Below are 24,461 nucleotides of genomic sequence, written 5' to 3' on the forward strand. Positions count from 1 at the left end.
ATTCTCCAGCAATCTCTATCTTCACTATTTCTTTTTAATTTCTTTTTGAAATTTTTCAGTCTTAGGTTTGAAATGCTATCTTTTTGCAGATGGCTAAGAGGGGAATTTTAGGACCTGCATGCATGCCATGTGTGCGCGTGTTTGCTGGCTCGCTCACGTGGATGCGATTTTTATAGCATACATACATATACGCGCGTATATGTTATAAAATCAGCTGTACATGCGCACATGTGTGCATGACTTTATATTGCCACAAATGCCACCTCGAGTGCATAAGTGGGTGGGATTTTAGTAAATACGTGTGCCGACACAATTACCTTTACCCAGTTCATTCCCAGTTCACCCCAGTAAGGAAGACTTCCTAAACCCCCTAGCTAACCTGTCTCTCTTTTACCTTATTAGCCCCGACCCTTAAAACCCCACTGACTAGCCTAGTTTTTGTTATTTTATTACTTACATGCCGTCCATAGTGGAAGTAAAGTTCCACGGTAGGGGACTCCAGCGCTCGCTTGTGCATGTAAATACATATGCACAGACTTCATGTTACAGACTCAGCCTGCCCATGACTTTCCCACTCCACACACCTTTTTTGAACTGTGTAATTTGGGCGCGTACCAGGAGATGCACAATTTTTAAAATTTGTGCGGCATGCTCTAGGCCGAATCACATGCATATCTCCCAACTTTGACACGCATAGCACTTTTAAAATCTGCCAGTAACAATTTGGATGGCATATCGCATACTAATTTGACCATTGCTACTCACATTACTTCTGTGACCAAGTGTGCGTATGGTACTGTGAGGATGATTTAATAACTTCATCCTTACTTAGTAACCTCTGACTTGAATAAAGCTTCCTTTGCACTCCATATTCCTAAACTAGATTACTGCAATGCAATTTTGATTGGACTACCAGAAAAATATATAAAGTTATTTCAAGCTATTAAAAATACAGAAATTAGAATTCTAGCAGACTCAAAGGCCAGAGATGCCAGTTCTTGACTGCTTAACAGTTACACTGACTGCCTATTCAAGCTAGAATCATATTTAAAGTTATTACTTTGACTATTTTCAGCTTCAGTCTACTCAGAGGGGATTTTGGTTATTCTGGGTTGCCTAAAAAAAACTTTTGACTAGAACAGCAGAACATGTTTTCTCTATAATTGCCCCAAGCTTTGGAACAGCCTTCCTGATGACTTACATTTACAGAAGAATTTAATTTTCATGCAGGGCAGAAAAACTTGGTTATTAAGTAAATTATATTCCTGAATCTTTATTCCAATTGAATTGGGTTCTCTTCCCTTATAGTGGTGATATTATATGTGTGGCTAAATTAATTTTTTAGGTAATACAGGGCGAGGAGATTATGAAAGGGCTCTTGTTGAGTAAGAAGTGGGATGTTTTATGGGATGAGGATTGTTACGCTAGTTTTTTAATTTTGGTTGATGTTGATGGGGAAGTTGATAGCAAGAAGCAGGAGGGATAGAGGGTTTATATCATGTTGATTTTAAGGATTTATTTTATTGTATGCCTTTCTATTCTGCATAGTAAATTGGTTGAGCTGTATACTAAGATAAGTTGATTAATAAATTAAACAAAGAAAAAATAAACAAGTTACTTTTAAGTCCTGGATCATCAAACAAAAAAAGGGGATATGCTTAAATCAGTTCTCCTATAAAATTTCACGATATTCATTTTGTGAAACTTTTCAGTGACCATCAGTATAGAACTCATGGATAGGTGAATATAACAAAGCCCAATGTGTGTGTTTCACTTCCATTTCTTCTTTTCTCCTATGACTGGGTTTCCAGTTTGAATTGCACAGTTGTGCACATGACCATGTAGCTTTACTTAGTTCTGCCTATTCTGAAAACCTGAAACATCACATCCAAGACTCCAAAATCATTTTTCTTGTATATGAAAAAACATAAATGACAAGTCCATGTAGACAGACTTTATTTTATTGATAACATTTGTATTTCCTCTTGAGGTGACAATTATAGACTTTGGTTAAAAAATAAAGGGAATTCTCAACAATAAACATTCACTTTGTATCCAAATTTTACAGGTATTTTTTTTCATAATGAAATCCCAGTCAAAAATGGGACAGTGGACTATGATACCAATTAACTTAACAGCTTATCTATGAAAAAAGCAACAAACATTTATTTCAAGTCTTACAGATATTAAGAAAAATAATTACAATGGAATTGTGTTGTAGATTTAAAATGTTACCACTTCCAACTAGCTGAGATAAAAATGGTTTAGAGAGAAGACCGCACTAGATTTCAATGAGCTTTAGACTGGGAATTATAATAGGCTGGGGGCAGAAAACAAGCTTTGTAGATAGCAGTTTCCTCATATGTTGATTAGCAATGAGGTAGAATCACATGACCTAGACATATCTTTATTTTTTCCTTAAATTATAAGAAGTTATATCAATGAACTAGACAAAAATATAATGGCTTATCAAATGGAAACTAGATTTCAGTTCAGGAAATTGCTAATACACAATTGAAGTAAATACTGCACAAATCCATAAATAATTGTTTAGAATCCAGTTTTAATAATTATATGGATCAAAAATGCACATGTAAAGCAAATTAAAATAGATACAAAAAATGGGACAACTCTATATCTCAGCACCAACTTCACACAATCAGATTTCTTACACATAAAGATTTGATAATTCATACATATCCTCCCTCCCAAAAATACAATCTTGTTTTTTTTATAAGTATATACAGATATGTTAAGAAATTCTGCAATCAAAGTACAAGGTATAGCACCATTGAATATTGCACCTTAATAGATGTTTCATTTGTTCACAAATCAACACAAGGGTAAAGTTGCTTTGAATATGCTCCTGAAGGTCTTCCAGTTTTATCACCTGAAGGTTTTTTTTGGTGAATGCAAATAACAGAGCTCTTCAACATCAATATATACAAAGAAAGTTTATTAGAATCAAGAAATCTGAATTGGATTCACTAGACATTACAATTTATTTCTTTCATAATACATACATAATGTTCATTGTCAAAACAATTTGCAATTATTATAAAGAGTCAAATGCAAGTCAGAAATGCATGCAAGTTTTGCAAACAGACACAGAAATAACTGTATAGTACAAAGAATAATTACACTTTATTAAACACACTTTTTAGCACCTCTTTGTTGTGTTGGAAGGAGCACCATGACATTCATTTCATACAGCACGACAGGAATCCCAAGGAGGGGTGATCATAACATTAAACCTATCTTGTCTGTCTCTACCACAGCATCTTATGTCCTTCATAATTTGACAAATAAGTTTAAGTCATGTGATTCTGGCCCTACAAGGGCAAAAAGTATTTTATAGATAACATATACATATACAGCAAGACATTTTCTACACCATCCTTATTCAAAACTTGCATGTGGCATGAAGTGAGTTGATGGCACCAAGGTGCAGCTAGTTTGTGGATCTGCTCTTTGCCTTAATTTTAACCCATGAAGCAAGCAGGGCCAACTTCAAAACCAAATTTCTGGTTCTGGTCTCCAAAGTCACTAATCATCACATCAACAATAGGCAACTGATCTAATTTTAGCGTGTTGATTTCAACCACAGTCCTTGCATATCCTTTTTTCAGCTGTAAAAAGAAATAAAAGATACATATCAAAAGCTGAACTATAAAGCATCTTTCTGTTAAAAACATAATACCATGAACTGCCAGTTTTTCACTAATATATAGTCAAACCATTACAGTACATCATGAAATATTTTGTTAAATCTGTGCATTCCTAAGCTTTGAATCATTCCATGCTGACTAGGGATGTGAATCGTTTTTTGACGATTTAAAACCATCGTCAGATATATTTTAAATCGTCAAAAATCGTTAGAGCCGCGATACAATAACAATTCCCCCGATTTATCATCAAAAAATCGTAAATCGGGGGAGGGGGGAGGGCGGGAAAACCGGCACCCTAAAACCCACCCCGACCCTTTAAAATAAATCCCCCACCCTCCTGAAGCACCCCAAAATGTTTTAAATTACCTGGGGTCCAGTGGGGGGGGGGGGTCCTGGCGCGATCTCACGCTCTCGGGCCACGGCTGCGTTAAAAGAAATGGCGCCGGTGGCCCTTTGCCCTTACCATATGACAGGGCAAAGGTACCGCAGGCGCCATTTTGGTTCCTGTCACCCAACGTCACGAGTGCAGGAGATCGCTCCCGGACGCCCGCTGGACCCCCAGGAACTTTTGGCCAGCTTGGGGGGCCTCCTGACCCCCACAAGACTTGCCAAAAGTCCAGCGGGGTCCGGAAGCAACCTCCTGCACGCGGGCCGTATTGCCAATATGCAAAATGGCGCCGGCGCTACTTTTGCCCTCACTATGTCGACATAGTGAGGGCAAAAGTAGCGCCGGCGCCATTTTGCATATTGGCAATACGACCGGCACTACTTTTTCCCTCACTATGTCGACATAGTGAGGGCAAAAGTAGCGCCGGCGCCATTTTGCATATTGGCAATACGACCGGCACTACTTTTTCCCTCACTATGTCGACATAGTGAGGGCAAAGTAGCGCCGGCGCCATTTTGCATATTGGCAATACGGCCCGCGTGCAGGAGGTTGCTTCCGGACCCCGCTGGACTTTTGGCAAGTCTTGTGGGGGTCAGGAGGCCCCCCAAGCTGGCCAAAAGTTCCTGGGGGTCCAGCGGGCATCCGGGAGCGATCTCCTGCACTCGTGACGTTGGGTGACAGGAACCAAAATGGCGCCTGCGGTACCTTTGCCCTGTCATATGGTAAGGGCAAAGGGCCACCGGCGCCATTTCTTTTAACGCAGCCGTGGCCCGAGAGCGTGAGATCGCGCCAGGACCCCCCCCCCCCCCCCACTGGACCCCAGGTAATTTTAAAGGGTTGGGGTGGGTTTTAGGGTGCTGGTTTTCCCGCCCTCCCCCGATTTACGATTTTTTACGATTTAAAAAAACCAAAAACCATGACGATCAGATTTCCCTCCCCCACCAAGCCAAAATCGATCGTTAAGACGATCGATCACCCGATTCACATCCCTAATGCTGACTGCTGATTGCATAAATAAGAAGGCATCAAAAATTGGATAGTGATTACGATTTGTCATTTATAAACATACATTCATGTTTCCATTATAGTCCATTTGTATGTTATGAATATAAACAATTTCCAAACGTTCAACAATTGATTTCGTGATTTCAAAGATCATCAGAAACCCTTTTTGTGTGTGCTCTGATGCACCTAATTATGTTAATCTATCAATGGAATAGCAATCTTAAATTACTGCAGAAAAATACTTTAATTTAAAAAGGAAAGACTATGGAAACAAATACCAATAATTGTTGTCTATTAAATAATACTAAAATATGTTTAGCTACAGGTAAGTTCATTCAATTGACAATATGTTATATACACTTTGCAGCACCAGAATAATATTATTCCCCTTGGAAACTGAACTGATAGGATAAGGAGTTGTAGGAGGCCAACCAGATTCTCAAAGTTACAACAAAGACTTTTTATTCTCTTCCATCAGACTTGTGATGGAAGAAAGTGCAGTTGCTTATCTGTAACAGCTGTTCTCCTAGGTCAGCAGGATGTTAGTCCTTACAGATGGGTGACATCATCAGATGGAGCCTGGCATGGAAAACTTTTGTCAAAGTTTCTAGAAGCTTTGACAACCACACTGAGCATGCCCAGCATGCCACTAACCACGCCTGCATGCGAGGTCCCCCTTCAGTCTTGTAACATAGCAAAAAAAATGAGTGAAAAATATAAAATAACAAAACGCATGATGACCCAACTCCGCAGGATAGCAGGTGGGCTTTCTGAGGGCTAATATCCTGCTGTCATAGGAGAACACCTGTTACAGGTAAGCAACTGTGCTTTCTCCTAGGACAAGCAGGATGGTAGTCCTCTCAGATGGGTGAATACCGAGCTCCAGGATGCTCCCGGCAACAACTAAGACCAGTAGTTACCGAACAAGGTGTCAAATGGGCACAACAACTGCAGTGCTGAAGTTCAGCAGGGGACAGCCTGGTTCCAATTATAGGCCTCAAGTAGGAAGAGTTGGGTCTAAACCTAGAAGAGATTGCGGAGGACAGATTGGATAAGGGCACTGTTTGTCAACCATCCTTGTCCAAACAGTAGTGGCAGCAAATATGTGCAGGGAACTCCATGTCGCTGTTTAGCAAATGTTGGTGATGGGAACCGCTCACAGGTGGGCTACTGATGCCGCCATGGCCCTCACAAAGTGAGCTTTGATTCGGCCTCCAAGCTGAAGCCCCACTTGTGCATAGCAGAAGGCAATGCAGACTGCCAGCCAATTAAATATAATCTGTTTTACCCACCGCAACTCCCAGCCTGTTGTTGTTGAAAGACAAAAAGAGCTGAGTAGATTGCTTGTAAGCTGCTGTGCATTTCAAATAGAAAGCTAAAGCCCTTTTGCAATCCAAAGTATGAAGAGCCTGTTCGCCTGGATGGAAATGAGGCTTCAGAAAGAAGGTGGGCAAAACAGCGGACTGATTGATGTGAAAGTCAGTCATAACCTTAGGCAGGATCTTAGGGTGCCTCTGCAGGACCACACGATCATGAAAAAACTTTGTGTATGGCAGATACGTGGCCAAGGCCTGAAGCACACTGACTCTATGAGCTGAAGTGATCGCCACTAGTAATATAACCTTCCAGGTAAGGAACTTCAGGTTGCAGGAGCGCAGAAGCTCAAAGGGAGGATGCATGAGCCATGCTAGGACAACGTTGAGATCCCAGGACCCAACAGGAGGCTGAAGAGCGGGCTTTAGTTGAATCAAAACCCTCATAAAGTGACCCACTAAAGGCTGTGCCGAGATGGGAGTGCCAGCAACACCCCGATGGTATGCACTGACGGCACTGAGATGAATTCTGACTAAGCTAGTCTGAAGCTCAGACTCAGAAAGGTGCCACAAATAGTCCAAGAACTTGGGAAGGGGGCAAGTGAATGGATTTAAGTCATACCCCGCACACCAGGTGGAGAACCTCTCCCATTTTCACCTGCAAGACTTCCTGGTGGAAGGCTTTCTAGCAGCCACTAGCACCTGGTAGACATCTTCCAAGAGGTACAGGGGCTGAAGGTCTAGGTGCTCCACATTCACGCCATCAAGGCCAATGCCCGAAGGTTCAGATGGTGCAATGTGCCCTGCTTCTGAGTGATCAGATCGGGCGTGGTCCCTAGCCTGATGGGATCCCTGATTGACAGATCTCGAAGAAGAGGGAACCAGACCTGCCGTGGCCAGTAGGGTGCCATGAGTACCATGGTCTCCTGGTCCTGTTGAGGTTTCAGAAGAGTCTTGAAGAGGAGCGGGAGAGGAGGGAACACTTATAGGAGGCCCTTCCCCCAGTGAAGGGAGAAGGCATCGGACGCCGGATGACCATTCCATGCGAACAGGGAGCAAAAGTTGCTCTCTTTGCAGTTGTATGGGGAGGTGAAAAGGTCTACATATGGGGTTCCCCATCTGTGGAAAATCTGGGCCACCACCATTGGATTCAGGGACCACTCTTGCCGCTGAAAAGAGCAGCTTAGACAGTCCACCAGCACATTTATAGTCCCAAGTAGTTACATCACCCGCAGTGACATCTCCTGCGACAGGGCCCAGGACCAGAGCTGCACTGCCTCCTGATAGAGGAGGAACGACCCCGTGCCTCCCTGTTTGTTGATATACTACATCACAACCTGGTTATCCATCTGAACCAGGACTTCCTTGTGTGACAACCAGTCTCGGAATGTTCAGAGGGTGTGATGAACTGCCCGAAGCTCTAAGAAGTTTATCTGGCAGAGAGCTTCCTGAGCAGTCTATTGACCTTGCTTGTGGAGGCTATCCACATAGGTTCCCCAGCTCTGAGGAGAGGTATTAGTAGTAAGGACTACTTGGGGCAGGATGGCTTGAAAGGGGATCCCCTGCTCCAAATTGGAGATTCTCTCCTACCAGGACAGAGAGATCCTCAGAGGTGGTGTGATGGTGACATGGGCCTCGAGGTCCTGGGATGCCTGCTGCCATTGGGACCGCAATGTCCATTGCACCCTGCACATCCAAAGGTAGGCTAGCTGGGTAACATGGACCGAGGCTGCCATGTGGTCCAACAAGTGAAGCGGAAGGTGGATACTGACATGCTGATAGCTGCGCATGAAGGTTGCCAGTGAAGCGAGGGCAAGAGCCCAATCGTGGGGCAAGAATGCTTTCTCCTGCACCATGTCCAGCCTGGCTCCTATGAAGTCCAGCTGGGGAGACAGCAGAGGTGAGACTTTGGGAAGTTGATAACAAATCCCAAGGACTGCAGCGCCTGCATGGCCAGGGCTAAAGCATCTCATCCACCTGTGTGTGAGTTGCTTTTGACCAACCAGTCATCCAGGTAAGGGAAGATGTGCACCGCACAGTGCCTGAGATGTGCAGTCACCACTGCCAGGCACTTGGTAAAGATGCAAGGGGCTGAGGCCAAACCAAAAGGTACCATCTTGTTCTGGTAGTGAGTCTTCCCCATCACAAAGAGAAGATACTTCCTGTGGCTGGGGAAGATGGCTATGTGGGCATAGGCATCCATGAGATTGAGAGAGCAGAGCCAGTCTCCACTTTTGAGGAGGGGAATCACAGTGCCCAGAGAAACCATCTTGAACTTTTCTCTTGCAAGAAATTTGTTTAATGCTCTGAGGTTGATAATGAGGCGCAAACCCTCATTTCTCTTCGGTATGAGGAAATACCTTGAATAGAACCCCTGGCCCTGCTGAGAGTGAGGATCAGGCTTCTGCCATGAGAAGGGTGAATGGTACTGTCCAAAGTATGACCTGATGGACATGGGAGTGAGTTCTCTGGAACCCTTCTGAAATTCAGACGGTACCCCTGATGAACTATGGTAAGGACCCATTGGTCCAACGTGATGGCTCCCTAGTGGTGGGCAAAGTAAAGAAGTCTGCCTCCCACTGGGGGATCCAGTATCAGATGTATGTCCTGTTGACCCGTGCTCCCTCACTGCAGTCAAAAGCCCATAGCCGGGTCTGTTGAGGGGCCAGCTGGGGCCTAGGTGCACACTATTGACAGGAATGCCCTCTTAGGCTAGCATGGGGTGTATGAGTCCTAGAGGTGGTGGTGGTGGGGGGGGTTAATACTTACACTGCCGGTAAAAGGACTTCCTGGAGCTAGGCCTGGAAGATTTCCTGGCAGAGGAGGGTAGGTCTGAAGCACTAGAGGAGAGCTGTTGGAGGGTTTTGTGGTGATCTTTCAACTGATCTATCGCATCTCTGACCTTATCCTCAAAAAGGTTATCGCCTGAACATGGGAAGTCAGCCAGCTTCTCCTGCACCTCTAGATGGAAGTTGAAAGCCCATAGCCAGGTCATCCTATGGGTGCCAATGCCCATGGCAGCCACCCGGGCTGCAGTCTCAAAAACATCATAGATGGACCTCACCTCATGTTTCCCGGCTTCCAGACCCAACTGGACAATGGCAGAAAATGACTGCTATTGCTGCTGGAATAGGCTTTCTGCGATTTCCTGGACCTGTTTCCACAGGTTTCAGTTGTACTGGGTCATGTACAACTGGTAGGAGGTGATACGGGTGATGAGCATAGTGCCCTCAAAAACCTTCCTTTCCAAGGTATCCAGTTCCCTATGCTCCCACCCCAGAGGGGCAGAGACATGAGAGTGGGAGTGCATGATCTTTTTGAGAGTGGACTCCACAACTACAGACTGGTGAGAGGGATGCCACCTTTCAAACCCTAATGCTTGCTGCACCAGGTAGGTCGCATCCACCTTCCTATTCACTGGAGAGATGGAGATCGGGTGTTCCCACATTCGAAGGATCAGCTCCTTACAGATGTCATGAATGTGGACAGCCATTATCTCCTTAGGAGCGTCCACAAGTTGGAGTACCTCCACATCTTATATCGCGCATCTTCCTCCGTTAGAAGCTGGAAGGGGATAGCTTCAGCCATGGCCCTAACGAACCCCGCAAAGGAGAGGTACTCCATGGGGGACCAACGTCTTTCCTTCAGTGAGGAATGCTCTGCAAGGGGGTCATATGAGATTTCAGACAAAGACTCTGAAGAGTCGTCACCCCACAGGTCGTAAGGGTCTTCTCATTGAGGCCATCGCGGGACCTATGCAAGTGATGCCTGAGGAAATCCCTGGCCCTGGGCTCTGAGGGTCTCAAAGGCACCAAGGGCACTGTAGGTCCCTTGGGCACTGGTTGCATCAGGAGGGCACTGAGGAGGATATTCATACACTCGAGCAGGGGCACCAAGATAGACAACGGAAGCTCCAGCACCAGCATGGGGACCAGTGGTGGGGCGACTCAATGCTCCATAGAGCTCGGAGCACTGCACTCCACACCCTGCAGTCCAACTCCTCCTGAAAGTCCGATGAGGCCAGGACTGAGGGAGGGGGAAGAGGTGTCACCGGTTTTTCCTTGGTTCTCTGAGGAGGCACAGTGCCAGGCACCTATATTGGTGGGGAATGCCTGGGACTCCCGGGTTTATCGGAGGATGGGGTCTTCATATGATGCAGTCACTTTGGTGGTGGTGCTGCAGCCACTGGCACTGCACCGGAAATGGAGCCATGCATTGACGGCGACTGGTGTTGAAGCTTGCAAGATCTCACACAGTGCTCAGCCCGGTCTTTCCCTGGTGCCAAGGAAGCGGAGGATCCTGATGTCCTGGAAACTGGTGAGATCATGGAGGACCGATCACCACTCTCTCAGTCTTTAGAAGATGTAGTTGGGGGTTGGCGAGGGGAAGAGTATCGAGCGGCTCCCCTCGACCCCTGGATGTCAGAGACTCTGACATGGGTGTCGATGGAGTCGACTTTTTAGGACCGAAATTTTCTCCATTTTATCGAGATGAGCACGATGGCCCTTGGAGGTCATCTGATCACATAGCTGATACCCTCAGACATCGTGCGAGGCCCCCAGGCAGAGGATGCCAACCTCATGCGGACATGGTCCACAGGCACTGGAGGCACTGACGAAAACTGGACGACACCGTGAAAAACAACCGGCACGTGGTCGATGAGAAAAGGGCCACAGAGAAGTGGGACTCCGGGAATCGCCCGAGAAAAGGAGGAAAAATGCTGTTACCTACCATACTGAGGAGAGGCATTGACCGTGAAGGGGACCCATCAATGGAACGGGGAAACATTCCCAAATTGAAGCACAAAAAAAAAGAATGAAGCAGAGCTCTACAAACCGTGAGGCAACTGTACTATGAAAAAAGAGAGACTGAAGGGGGACCTCGTGTGGACGTGCAGATAGTGGCATGCTTGGCATGCTTAGTGTGCTGGTCAAAGCTTCTAGAAACTTTCACAAAAATTTTCCCTGCCAGGCTCCATATGATGATATCACCCATCTGTGAGGACTACCAACCTGCTTGTCCTAGGAGAACATAAATCACTTCCCTCTTTGAAGCTGATATGTCAAGTAGGAAGCAAGAGTCAATGTGGTGTTACAATTAAACTTCTGCATGTTTTCAGCACACTTTTATATAGGAACAGAAAGCAGACTCTTGTTAACAGTCTTAAACCTAGATTAATCAAAAAGCTATAAATACAGCAAAAATATTGCCCGAGGTAAAAAAGGGAGCATAGTAGGCTAATTTGCCTGCTCCTGCATCGCACAAGTAATTTCCGCAAGCTGTGATAAATTTTCACATTACATGCTGATTAATCCACTGCAGGCGCGTTACTGACCAAAAAGGTTTTTATCACAAATGCTGTAATAGAGAGGGAGAGAGAGAGAGACAATGTAGAGAACAATATGTAACTTTACAATTTATGCCACTATAAGAGGAGGCATTTTAACTCAGGGTGGGGTTTGGGGTGTAGGGTAGGTTTGGGAGGGCAGTTTTACATACACAGTCAGAGGTACGAACAGCTTCAATCAAGCTAGTTAGAGAGTACATTGTACAAATCAACTCCTCTTTTAGCTTTTATTGCTCCAAATGACAGAAAATCTTCAGTGATATCAATTTTGCTGTTCATACCTCTGACTGTGTATGTAAAACTGTTCTTCTAAAACTACCCCACCCCAAGTTAAAAGTGCCCCCACTTACAGTGGTATAAAGTTACAAATTAGTCTCTACAGAGGTTCTCTCTCTCTCTCTCTCACTCTCTTTCTCACCTGAATGGCATTTGTGCTAAAAAAAAAAAAAAAAGTTTCAGTCATTAATGCAGGCACAATGCACAGAAAAAAGGTGTAGTTATTTCTGGTGTTAAAACCCACATTGCTGTTTGTTACTCTATGATATTAGGAGCTGCTCATTACCATTAACTCTCCCCAAACTCCTCCCACTTGTATATCTAATGTGACATTTGCATATTAGTGTGCATACTATTTACCACATGCGTTAAGGCCCTAACGCAAAATGATAAATGACCCTGTTAACTTAGTACTTCAGGCAATATGACCAGTATATATATATATATTGCCCCATTATGACTTTCTTCAGGGAAGATAATTATCATTTATTTGCCTGTTTATAAAAAATTCTGTTAATATAAACACACATAGCCTGCATTTTGGAAATTATTATTAGCTCATCAGTATGCAGCTGAGCTGGTACTGGGTTTTCACTATGTGCAAGACAGACGATATTTGTATATGTTCATTTTATGTATTCCTAATGTATATTTATGACATACTTTCTCTTATTCTATCTTGCTTTTGAAGTGTCATACAACAATATTTCAGAAATAAGGCATAAATTCTCAAGGCAAGTTCTTTTAAGGTCAAGGTTTGCATTTTACTAATTATTAATGTTTCCAGTTCTAGTTGGATAGGAATTTATAGTTTAAGCACCATTCAGCATAATTTCAGGCTTTCATTTCTTCTTTGTGGTGGGCTGATATTTATTCAGTTGCAGTTTTGTGGGGGTTTTGTTGTTGTTGTTGGGTTTTTTTTTTTTTTTTTTACTAATTTCTTTCTTACTACCTGATTTACTAAGGCATTTTTCCTATGCAATGTCTATGGGGAAAAAGAGATTAGCAAATCCGGTTTTAAAGTGTTTATTGTACCATATCACAAACAGAAATAAAAAGGTATGATAATAAAAAATATAAACACATTTTTTTAAATAAGTCCTTTGAAAGTGGGAGAATAGCATAAGAGTGAATATGAATACTAAGCTGATCTGTCATATTAAAGTGAAGATACATTATTCTGAATCTATACTTACTGCACAACCATCATGGAGGGCTTTGATGTAGGGACTGTTGTCATAAGACATTTCTTCATCATTTGATCCTAGGAACCTCAATGCTTTGTCATAGCTGTCAGATGATACATCATGCCAAGCTACTGATTGGTGGCAGTTGTAAGTGAAATTTTGTCTGGCAGAGGCGCTCAGTAGTTTAAGGAATGTCATTTGAACCATATTAATCGAATTGCTTTCAGCATCTACATATGAAAGCTGAAAATAAAATAAGCATAGAAATATTCAGTTCTTTCTATTTTTTTTTTCATCTGAAAACAATGATTGCTGTTGACACAATCATATTAAAAGCTCTGCATTGCCTTGATATGAAATCAACTTCAGACACATTACAATTTGTTACTCTATCTGCTAGCAGATTTCAGCCTAAAAGTTACATTGTGAATCTCTAGAAAAAAGTAATATATAAATATACATATACTTCATGTACAACTATTGTTAAATATAAGAAACCATCAATAGAATATAAAACTGTACACAATATGAAAATACATTTCATGCTACTTAACTGAAGCACTGTAGATTCTAAAAGTATATATATTTTAGTTAGATCAAACCCATATTGTATTCAGCAAAATAAGGGAACTATGCAATATCTGCTGTTTGTAATGCCCATATTAATCCACCATTTAACATGTCATATACAAAATAAAGACCCCTAAAGAGATGTAAAAAGCTGTCATCTTAAAATTATTGCAGTAAATAGGATATGGTCATTGTAATGTTGCAACAGTCTGCATTAACCTGTGCAGCCATCGTTGAGTGAATTGGAGATAAGGGCCTGTTTAGCATGGGTTGTAGAGAACAAAATAATATATAGGGATAAAGGGGGCTACCGATTTAGGTCTACTCTGCTACACCCTACCTTTTACCTAAAGAAATCTGGGACCTTAAGACCCTTCCAAATTCACCCACCTACCACCACCATTGAGGAATTAGTGCTAATGTAGCATGTATTCAAATAGTGCAGTGAACATGCTTCATGCATGGTTGTTAGCCACTGTTTGCACTAAATTTTAAAAGCCTAGCATACACATTAATTAGGAGACGCATGAATAAGTCAAGCTCATACATACAAACTGTAAAAGTGCCCAAAAACATGTATAAATGCCACAGTGCGTACATTTCACAACTTTTCAAAAAAGGGGAGGGGCATGGCCTATGTGAGGTCCACCAAGGTCCCCTGCTGCATAACTTTATTTCTGCTATAGTAAGTTACAGAAAAAAAGATTGAGCCATTTATGAGGGGTTTAAAGAGTCCGAGGTAACTGGGGGGAGTACAGGTTATTAAACCAGGGGTTCTGGAGGATATAGCTGTTAACTGGGCAAACTGGTTGGCAAACTGGTGAACGAACTTGTAATGATGTCGGTGCATGCCCCTTCTAAAATCTCCCAACTTATGCAGAAGTGGGATTTGTGTGCCCACTTAAAATTTGGCATACATGTGCCCATGATCAGGCTATTTTATAACATGTGTACATATACACGTGCAAGTTATAAATAGCCACATCCCTACAAACAGGCCAATGTACACATGCATATATCTGCCCCTGCACTCTTTTATAAAGTTACCATCCCTATATGGATATTAACACTAATACACTTTAGAACATTGACTCTTAAATTTGTCTGTCAAGAAAAGGTCATCCCATTTATTTCAGAGGTCAAACTAATCATGTGTTTACTGAAGAATAAAATAAAATGTATCTCATTTTTAGGGACGTGTATTTGCTTTGAACAAAAGCACATCCCTAAAAATGGTCGATGAATGAGATCATTTTCAGTTCATTATTAATAAAATATACCAAATATAACCTCTGATGAAAATACATATACATTTTTGAATATTTTCATATTTGTATATTTAAAAAAAAAAAAAAAAAAACGTCCTCCAGTGGGACTAAGCCTCGACCTGGTCCAGTTGTTATGCTAGGTTCCACCACCAAGGCACAGGCAATGCCTAGGTCCAATACCAGGGCAGGCCTGTGGTTAGGCTCCAGAAGACTTAAACAAACATCTGTTCTCCCTATATAAAAAAACAAGTCTCAAAACTTCATGGACTTCAGCAATCTTCAGCCAATAGCCTCCATCACCTCTCTAGCCAAACTCATTGAATCAATCGTTCTACATCAGTTAAATGAATTTCTCTCAGAACATGACACATTATACCCTTGTCAACATAGCTTTCGAAAAGGACATTCAACTGAGATGCTACTTCTATCTTCTTTTGACACTTATCTACGTGGTTTTGATTCAAACACAGACTTCATACTACTTTTCTTAGATATCTCATCTGCTTTTGACACCTTAGATCACCAAATTCTCTTATCCAGTCTTCATTCCATAGGAATAAATTCAACTGTACTTGAATGGTTTAAGAGCTATCTATCTAACCATACTTATCAGGTCAACATTGGTCCACATTCCTCAGCTCCTTACACAGCCCACTCAGAAGTCCCTCAAGGATCTTCATTTTCTCCAATCCTTTTCAAGATTTACCTAATCTCATTGTGCACATAATTTCTGCTCTGAATGTTCAATTTAAAGGGTACTCTGATGATATACAGTTTTTCATCCCTTACAAATCTTCTTGGTCTGAAACTCTACTATATATATATACATATATATAAATACAATTGACAGATTGTTATCTCACAGCTGTCTAAAACTAAACCCCAATAAAACTGAAATACTATTTCTAAGTTCAATTGTCAACCCTTCAAATGGTCCTCCTAAACACCTTCTCTTAAATGACACTTCCATACCAATCCTCACTAATGCCCGAAATCTAAGAGTCTTACTAAACTCAGATTTGTCTATGTCACAACACATTTCTTTAACAGTTAAAAACTCTTTCTTTAAACTGCATCTACTAAAACACTTATGTCCGCTTCTATTCTTTTTGACTTCCGTTCTGGCTTCCAATCCCTAATCTTCTCGGGATTGGGCTACTGTAATGGGTTTTACTTGGACTTCCTGACTCTGCAATCTGACCTTTACAGCTTATACAAAATTCTGTTGCCCGTATCTTACTAGCTTCACCTGTCAAAAATCATATCACCCCCAACGCTATGCTCTCTACATTGGTTACCCATCAAATTCAGAATACTCTATAAAATATTGTCTATACTGTATTCACTATTACATAACCCATCCTTAATTTGACTCTGTTCCATACTCTGGATCTACAAACCATCCAGACATTTAAGATCCCTAAACAAACATTTACTAGACATTCCATCAATACATCTAGCTCATTTAAACATCACAAGGAAACGAGCTTTTTCAGTAGCAGGTCCATTATTATCGAACTCTATATCGACTCCTCTTTATCAAATCTCTAACCCCAAATAATTCAAGAAATCATTAAAAACATCTTTTCTCGAAAGCATTTGCCATCTCCGACACAAACCCAACTTAACTACATTTTACACAGTTGTTACCATTATGCAATTTTTGTATTCTATCACATTTCATTTCCTTTACTTTGATTTTAATTAGTTTTTAATATTATTTTAAAATGTTTGGGTTTTTTTTATATAACTTTATTTATGTAATTTTTTTCCTACTCTTGTTTTTGTTTTTTTACACATTGTAAACCATTTTGTTCAATATTTTATTGCTAAACAGTATATAAATAATTTTAAATAAATCACTGAAGCCCAGACCTAGGGCTGGTTCTGAAACCGGGACCTGGCATATGGCTGGATTCTATCACTGAGGTCCAGGCCTAGGCTCAGCTCTGATGCTGGGGAATTGTCCAAGACCAAATCCTGTTGCTGAGGCTCAGACACTGGGACCTAGCCTCAGACTGGGTCCTGTCATGGAGACCTAGGCCTATCCCTGGGTCCAGGTCCAGGCCTAGGCCTATGCCCAGATCCAGACTTTTTACTATCTTTTGTTGACAAAAAATGGCACTGTCTGTCCACAGGATATACCACAGTAATGCCACTGTTGCAACTTCTTCCCAAGCGAATGGCACCATTTTGATGTATGGCCATACATTTCAACAGCCGTACATCAAAATGGCACCATACGCTTTGGAGGAAGACACCACAGTGATGTCACTGTAGTATGTCCTTCAGGCAGATAGTGTTATTTCTCATCAACAAAAGAAAGATGACAGTAGAAGTCCTGTTCTGGGCCTGGGCTTAGTCCTGGCCTCAGTAATGGGATTAAGCCTTGGTGAAGGCTCTTTCATTGGGTCTGGGCCTAGTCCTGGACCTCAGTGATAAGATCTTGCCTTGGGCTAGTCCCCAGTGTTGGGCCTGTGCTGGGCAATGATACCTACCTCACGCCAGATCCTGGAATTGGCCTGAGCCTATTCTAGGCTAAGTTCTCAGTGATGGAACCCAGTATCAGGCCAGACCCTGCATTAGGCTTGGGCTTAGGTCTGGGCCTTGGGAATAGGACCCAGAGTTTGACCAAGCATTGGATCAGGTCTCATTTTATGTCTGGACCATGGTGATAGGACCTGGCCTTGAGATGGGCTGTGGCATTGGACCGGGGTTTATTCCTGGGCCTTGGCAATGGGACCCAGCCTAAGGCCTGGCCCAGACATTGGGTCTAGGCCTTGGTGATGGGACCCAGCCTTGAGCTGGGCCATGGTGTTGGTTCCAGGTCTACATGAAGGATGGGCTCCAGCATTGGGCCTGAGCCTAGGCCTTAACCCCATTATCAGGCCTGAGCTTAGGCCCAGGACTAGGTGATGGGGCCCAGTCTCAGCCCATTTTTATTTTATATTGAAATTAATGGGGCCTCTGGATTGCTTCCCCCTTTGAATTTAATATAAAATGAAAAACAAACAATTTGTGTTGTTGTTTTTAGAGATGAACCTAACAAATAATTGTGACTACAAAATTAATGAACAAATGGAAATAAATTGTTTGAGTCTGAACACCTCTATCAGTTTTAAATATTTACTACTATGATGAAATAATTGCAGAGGTGAAGCAGAGTTTACTATTATTAATATGCAGTCCTGACTAAAATTCTTGGAACTGGACTTTATAAATTAAATATTTTATCACTAAAAACCTTTTGCTGAGCAAAATGTAGTGAATCCTCTTTGCTGATGGAAACCTGATATACCAAATATATATGTCGTTGATACTCTTTTTTGTATGACTAATACGCTTTTGAGACAATAGCCCAAATGTACCTGAAAACATTCATACAGCTCCTCTGAGATTCTAATGGTAGCAAAGCAAAAAATACACTTAAATCATAAGGGACTGAAAAAGCCTATTATAAGCATAATATTTTCCTTTCTGACATCCAAACATTAGGCAAACATGAGAATCATTAAAATTAATAACCTCTTTTGTCGCTTTCCTTTTGTATTATGACAATACAGCATCAGTTTTGGCCCAGATGAATAAATCTAGTGCAATCTATTTTAAGAAATACAATTAGCAAAATGTCCCTTAGGTGCTATGATCAGGTTGACTCATTGTTCAGTTGTCTACTTACCAGTTTACCTCTTTTAAATTCACTAAACCAGGTTCCTGGATTTTCTTTTGGCCACGATGAAATTTTGACCTATTGAAAAGTTTATAAATTATAAATTGATTATACATTGTAAACTACATAATGGATATTTTTAAAGAATTAATGGAATAGATGATGACAAATGTAAGCTGATTACTAAAGCACTGCAGTGAAAAACAGTATTTTACTGTTTACCATCTGATCCCTATTAAATGATCAAGATTTTCTGTATATAAAATCAAAGGGGTGAGGTACAGTTTTGCTTGACTCTATGCTGTGTATCTATTAGAAGATCATAATTCAAAGCTGAACAATCGTAATATCATAAAGGAACACACTGTCACAGTTGAGTAAACTGATACTTAATCTGAGCCTCCTTTCAAGTGGGACAGGATATTGGCCTGGTTTAATTATTTTGAGTTCAGCATGAATTAAATACTATCCAGTTTGCTATGGCTGGTCATTTTCCAGGGAAAAAAAATCAAACTGAATTATCCAATGTTAAAAAAAAATTGGAAAAATAACTTTGAAGGATTAAACTTCTTAAGAAATTTTAGAAAACCTCTTATAAACTACCAAACAGCAACATCAAAAACAAAAATTAAAAAATGAGCAAAAAAATAATAAATCAGGAAATAAATCAAAGAAATAAGTCATAATGCCAATAACTAGCAAAAAAATAATTGCTTAAAACATGGCATAGGGGATGGGTCACTCATGATAATCATTGCCATACAGAGAGACCTGAGCTGGATTCCTAGCTGGTCTTCCATTCCCCAGTTTGGTCAGGGGTCACGGAAGTTGCAGAGGCAGAACTCACAGGTAGGCCTGGTTTTAGGCATGGGCAACATTGCAGCTGCCTGGCACACCAAATTTATTTTGAAATCACAAAATACCCCAGCCAAAGATGAGCCTACTCCTGCTTGCTTTGGGCTGTGTGCGAACACAGCTTCAAAAGGACATTGTCATGGAACTCCAAAACCCCCAGTCCCCCCCCCCCCCCGCCCCGCCCTCTGTCCATGCTCTGATTCTATCATCTCCCCCACCTGCATTTATCCAGCTAAATGGCACCAGCTGAATATCTGGCCGCATTTACAGCTGCCACTTAGCCTGCTAAGTTCTTAGCTGGCTAAGTGGTGGGCAGGAAATGGACATTTTGAGGAGAAGCTAATTATTCAAATAATTTAGTCAGATAAGTGCTGATATTCAGTCAAGTTAACCAGATATGTTAGACCTGCTCAATAGCAAGTCTAAAGTGAGCCAAATAAGACTTATCTGGCTAACTAGTGATTTATTTATTTTTTTTTTTTTTAAAGAACATGGCCATGATGCTGAATATCATAAGAACATAAGAAGTTGCCAAACTGGGTCAGCCCAAGGGTCCATCAAGCCCAGCAACCTGTTTCCAATAGTGGCCAATCTAAGATGCAAGTACCTGGCAAGTACCCACACATTAAATAGATCCCATGCTACTAATGCCGGTAATAAACAGTGGCTATTTCCAAAGTCAAGACTAATAGCAGTTCCCTGAACGTACCCGGATAAGTCAAAACAGTGGGTTGAGCCTCCTTTCCAGCAGATGGAGACAGAGAAAAACTCAAAGGGTATCCTATATCAGGACAGTGCTTCCCCTGTGTCCCTTCAGTATTTCTCTGTCTCCAGCAGATGTAGATAGCTGAACCTGTGGTTCCCTTTCTTTGTAGCAGTTTTTGCTTTGCAGAAGTTCTTCTTCCTCCTTTCTCTTGCTTACATTCGGGTATGGAGAGTGTTTGAGACTATGTGTGCTGAATCAGGAGTACCGACCAGCATGCAAGGCCCCAGCGTCCCAGGTCCTCTCCTTCCTAGAGAATGGCCTCTCCAAAGGGTTGTCTTTCAATTTTCTGCGGGTACAAGTTTCAGCTCTCAGTTCTCTCTTAGGGCAGGTTGATGGTTATGCAGTGGCGGCCCACCCAGATGTCATTCGTTTCCTCAAGGGGGCTAATCATTTGAACCCGCCTGTCCGGGCTACTTGTCCATTGTGGAACCTTAATCTTGTACTTCGAGTTCTCTGCGGGGCGCCCTTCGAACCCCTCTGGCAGGCTGTGCTCAAGGACCTGACTCTCAAGACGATATTTCTAGTCTCTATTTGCTCGGCCAGGAGAGTGTTCGAGCTCCAAGCCTTGTCTTGTAGGGAGCCTTTTCTTCGCTTCTCTGATTCAGGTGTTTCCCTCAAGACAGTACCATCCTTTTTACCAAAGGTCGTGTCCTCTTTTCACTTAAGTCAGTCAGTGGAGCTTCCTGCTTTTTCTCCAGAAGACATAGGGGGTCATTTTCAAAGGAGTTACGCATGTAAATGTGACATACTATCGTAGCAATTTTCAAAAGCTATTTACTCGAGTAAAGTGCACTTACTTGAGTAAATCCTATGGACAATTCAATGGCATATATTGTAGCAATTTTGAAAAGCCCACTTACTTGAGTAAAGTGTATTTACTCGAGCAAAAAAACAGTTTTGCTCGAGTAAATGCTTTTTAAAATCTACCCCATTGGGCCAGATTTTCAAAAGCATTTACTCGAGCAAAACTGGTTTTTGCTCGAGTAAATACACTTTACTCAAGTAAGTGGGCTTTTCAAAATTGCTACAATATATGCCATTGAATTGTCCATAGGATTTACTCAAGAAAGTGCACTTTACTCGAGTAAATAGCTTTTTAAAATTGCTACGATAGTATGTCACATTTACATGCATAACTCCTTTGAAAATGACCCCCATTATGAGCACACCGGCGGAGACTTAAGGCGCCTTGATGTAAAAAGAGTACTACTGCAATTCTTAGAAGTCACAAATGAGTTTCAGGTCTCTGATCATCTCTTTGTCTTATGGAGTGGGCCCAATAAGGGGAACAAGGCTTCTAAAGCTACCATCGCTTTCTAGCTAAAAGAGGCGATTGCTTCGGAGTATATTTGTCCAGCCGGCTGGTTCCGGAGGGCTTAAAGGCCCATTCTTTGCGTTCATAGGCTACCTCTTGGGCGGAGAGTCAGTTGGTCTCCCCACAAGAAATTTGCAGAGCAGCTACTTGGAAATCTCTTCATAACTTTGCTCGTCAGTATCGCCTCGATGTACAAGCACCAGTGTTTTGTTCCTTCGGCAGACAGGTGTTTCGAGCTGGACTATTTCGGTCCCACCCCACTTAGGGAAGCTTTGGTACATCCCACTGTCTGGACTGACCCGGGTACGTACAGGGAAAGGAAAATTGTTTCTTACCTGCTAATTTTTGTTCCTGTAGTATCACGGATCAGTCCAGACGCCTACCCTTATTGCATTCTGACTGTTCTTAGAAACGACCGCTCGAAGTTTTTTTCATTCACAGGCCTTGTGAGTATCTACTAAGCTTATCAGAGCAAAGCATACCTGAGCTATAAGGCACCGGAAGTATCTGACAATTATTTGTAAGAGCGGTTCTTTGCATTGTTTCAAATTTCCAGCTCCAATTTGAAGGTTACATATTTTCTTGCTTGATCTTTTCTGGTTAAAATTATAGTTATATTTCTTGCTTGCTTTGATAATGTTTATACTGAAGAGACACAAGGGTAGCACTGTCCTGATATAGGACCTTTGAGATTTTCTCTGTCTCCATCTGCTGAAAAGGAGGCTCAACCTACTGTCTGGACTCTTCCGTGGTACTACAGGAATGAAAATTAGCAGGTAAGAACCAATTTTCCTTTTATGGACTTCTCCTCCAGGAAGTTGTCCAAACCTTTTTTAAACACAGAGAAGCTAACTGAGGAGAGATTTCTGTGGGGAAAGCCATGATTCTGAGATCCGCCCCCTCCCCTGACATCATCACAAATGGAGCCGGGCAGTTTGAAAGGCGCCAAGCCAGCAGGCGCTTGTGATGGGGAGGGCTACCCACCAGTGCTGATCACCTTGTAACAGCTAACATCCAAGATAAAAAGACTAAAAAAAATTGAAAAAACTGCCTTTGAAACTAAGAGATTTCTGTGGGGAAAGCCATGATTCTGAGACCCGCCCCCTCCCCTGACATCACTGCAAACGGATCCGGGCAGTTTGAAAGACGCCAAGCCAGCAGGCGCCGCGCGCCGAAGGGATGCGACAAAGGGGCACTCCCCTTTGTGTTATTTGTTTAATATGCTCCTTGTTATACCTTTTGCTTAATTGTTAAGAGCTTTGATTTTGATGATTTTATTTTTGTAATCTCTTAGCCTCAGGTACAAAAATTTTAGATTGTAAGCCCTTTTAGGGGATAGTGAATTACCTATTGTACCTTATTGTAAACCGATGTGATATCTCTTTTTGAAATGAACATCGGTATATAAAAATCATAAATAAATACATACATAAATACGGTAAATAAAATCTACCTATAGGGCATTTTTTTCCTTGCTCGCCAGCTCTAAAATCTTAGATCTGGCTCTGTTTAAAGCTCCGGGGAAAGACAAGCTTAGTCATTGTACAATGATGACATGTAGTGGCAAGATTTAAGGCCTGTGATTACAGGCTTCCAGAAGGAGCCCTTGTACATGACCACTAGCCAAGGACACTTGCTGGAATGACTGGACTAAGTAAGAAGGGAGAGAATATAAAATAGAGAAAAACTGTCCCTGCTGGTTGTAAATGGAGGCTCATGGCACCAGTTCCCAGCTTTGGTTCCAAGTGAGCTGAAATCCTAAAGGAGCAAAAGGAAACTGCCATGTCAAAAGCAAACTAGAAAAAACATGGCATGGATTGTTAGATTATTCTTCCTGGGGGAAAAAAATTGTTACTCTGAAAATTATACAGTATACAAATACTTGCCTTCTTCATGTGACAGCTGTTTCGAGGATTTGCTTATGGCAGTGGTTCCCAAACCTATCCTGGAGGACCCCCAGCCAGTTGGGTTTTCAGGATATCCACAATGAATATGCATGAGATATATTTGCATACCATAGAGACTCAGTATATGAAATGTATCAGATGCATATTCATTGTGGATATCCTGATAACGCAACTGGCTGGGGGTCCCCCCAGGACAGGTTTGGGAACCTCTGGCTTATGGCTCTTTCTGCAAGAAATAGCTGGCATATTTTCTGGGACATAATCATGCATAGTTATGCTTGAATATCACAACTCATATATAGCACCTCCCAGATGCCAATTCCCATGAAGACATTAGGGAAAGGCTGTGTTTGTGAAACATGATAACTGGATGGAGGAATACAGAGTTTTGTCCCTGCAGATGCAGGTTTTTCCTCAAGAAACAAAAACAACAAAAAAAACCCCCTTGAAACAAGCAACCTGCCAACATTTGATTGATTCAGGTGTTTGTTTGTGTACTATATAATTTTCATAGTAAAATGGGTTTTTCCTCGATAAAGAGACATGAATTAACATTTTATGCCATTATTTAAGCATTATTTTCATAGCTATGGGAGTCTTTATGATCTCTTGCATTTTCACTAAATCCTTATGGGCGGATTTTAAATGCCCTGCTCGCGTAAATCCGCCCAGATTTACGCGAGCAGGGCCCTCGCGTGCCGGCGCGCCTATTTTGCATAGGCCGCCGGCGCGTGCAGAGCCCCGGGATGTGCGTAAGTCCCGGTGTTTTTTTAAGGGGGCGTGTTGGGGACGGGGCTGAATGACGCAGCGTTTTGGGGGCGGGACGCGACATTTCGGGGGCGGGACGGGGGGCATGGTAGAGGCCTCAGGACCAGCCCCCAGGTCGGATGACGGCGCGCCAGCAGTCCGCTGGCGCGCGTAGATTT

At 42.2% G+C, this 24,461-nt stretch overlaps 1 protein-coding gene across 1 annotated transcript in view; it reads right to left on the bottom strand.

The window, feature by feature from the left end:
- Positions 1-1,955: 1,955 nt before the first annotated feature.
- The window catches only part of COL11A1 (collagen type XI alpha 1 chain), a 623,839-nt gene continuing 601,333 nt past the window's right edge, over positions 1,956-24,461 (bottom strand). Inside the window, 3 exon segments of the mRNA XM_029618381.1 lie at positions 1,956-3,629; positions 13,194-13,427; positions 18,702-18,770. Coding sequence (XP_029474241.1) covers positions 3,483-3,629; positions 13,194-13,427; positions 18,702-18,770 — 450 coding nt within the window. The 3' untranslated portion in view covers positions 1,956-3,482.

This window comes from Rhinatrema bivittatum, chromosome 10 (assembly GCF_901001135.1).
Source record: "Rhinatrema bivittatum chromosome 10, aRhiBiv1.1, whole genome shotgun sequence".
Lineage (NCBI taxonomy): Eukaryota > Metazoa > Chordata > Amphibia > Gymnophiona > Rhinatrematidae > Rhinatrema > Rhinatrema bivittatum.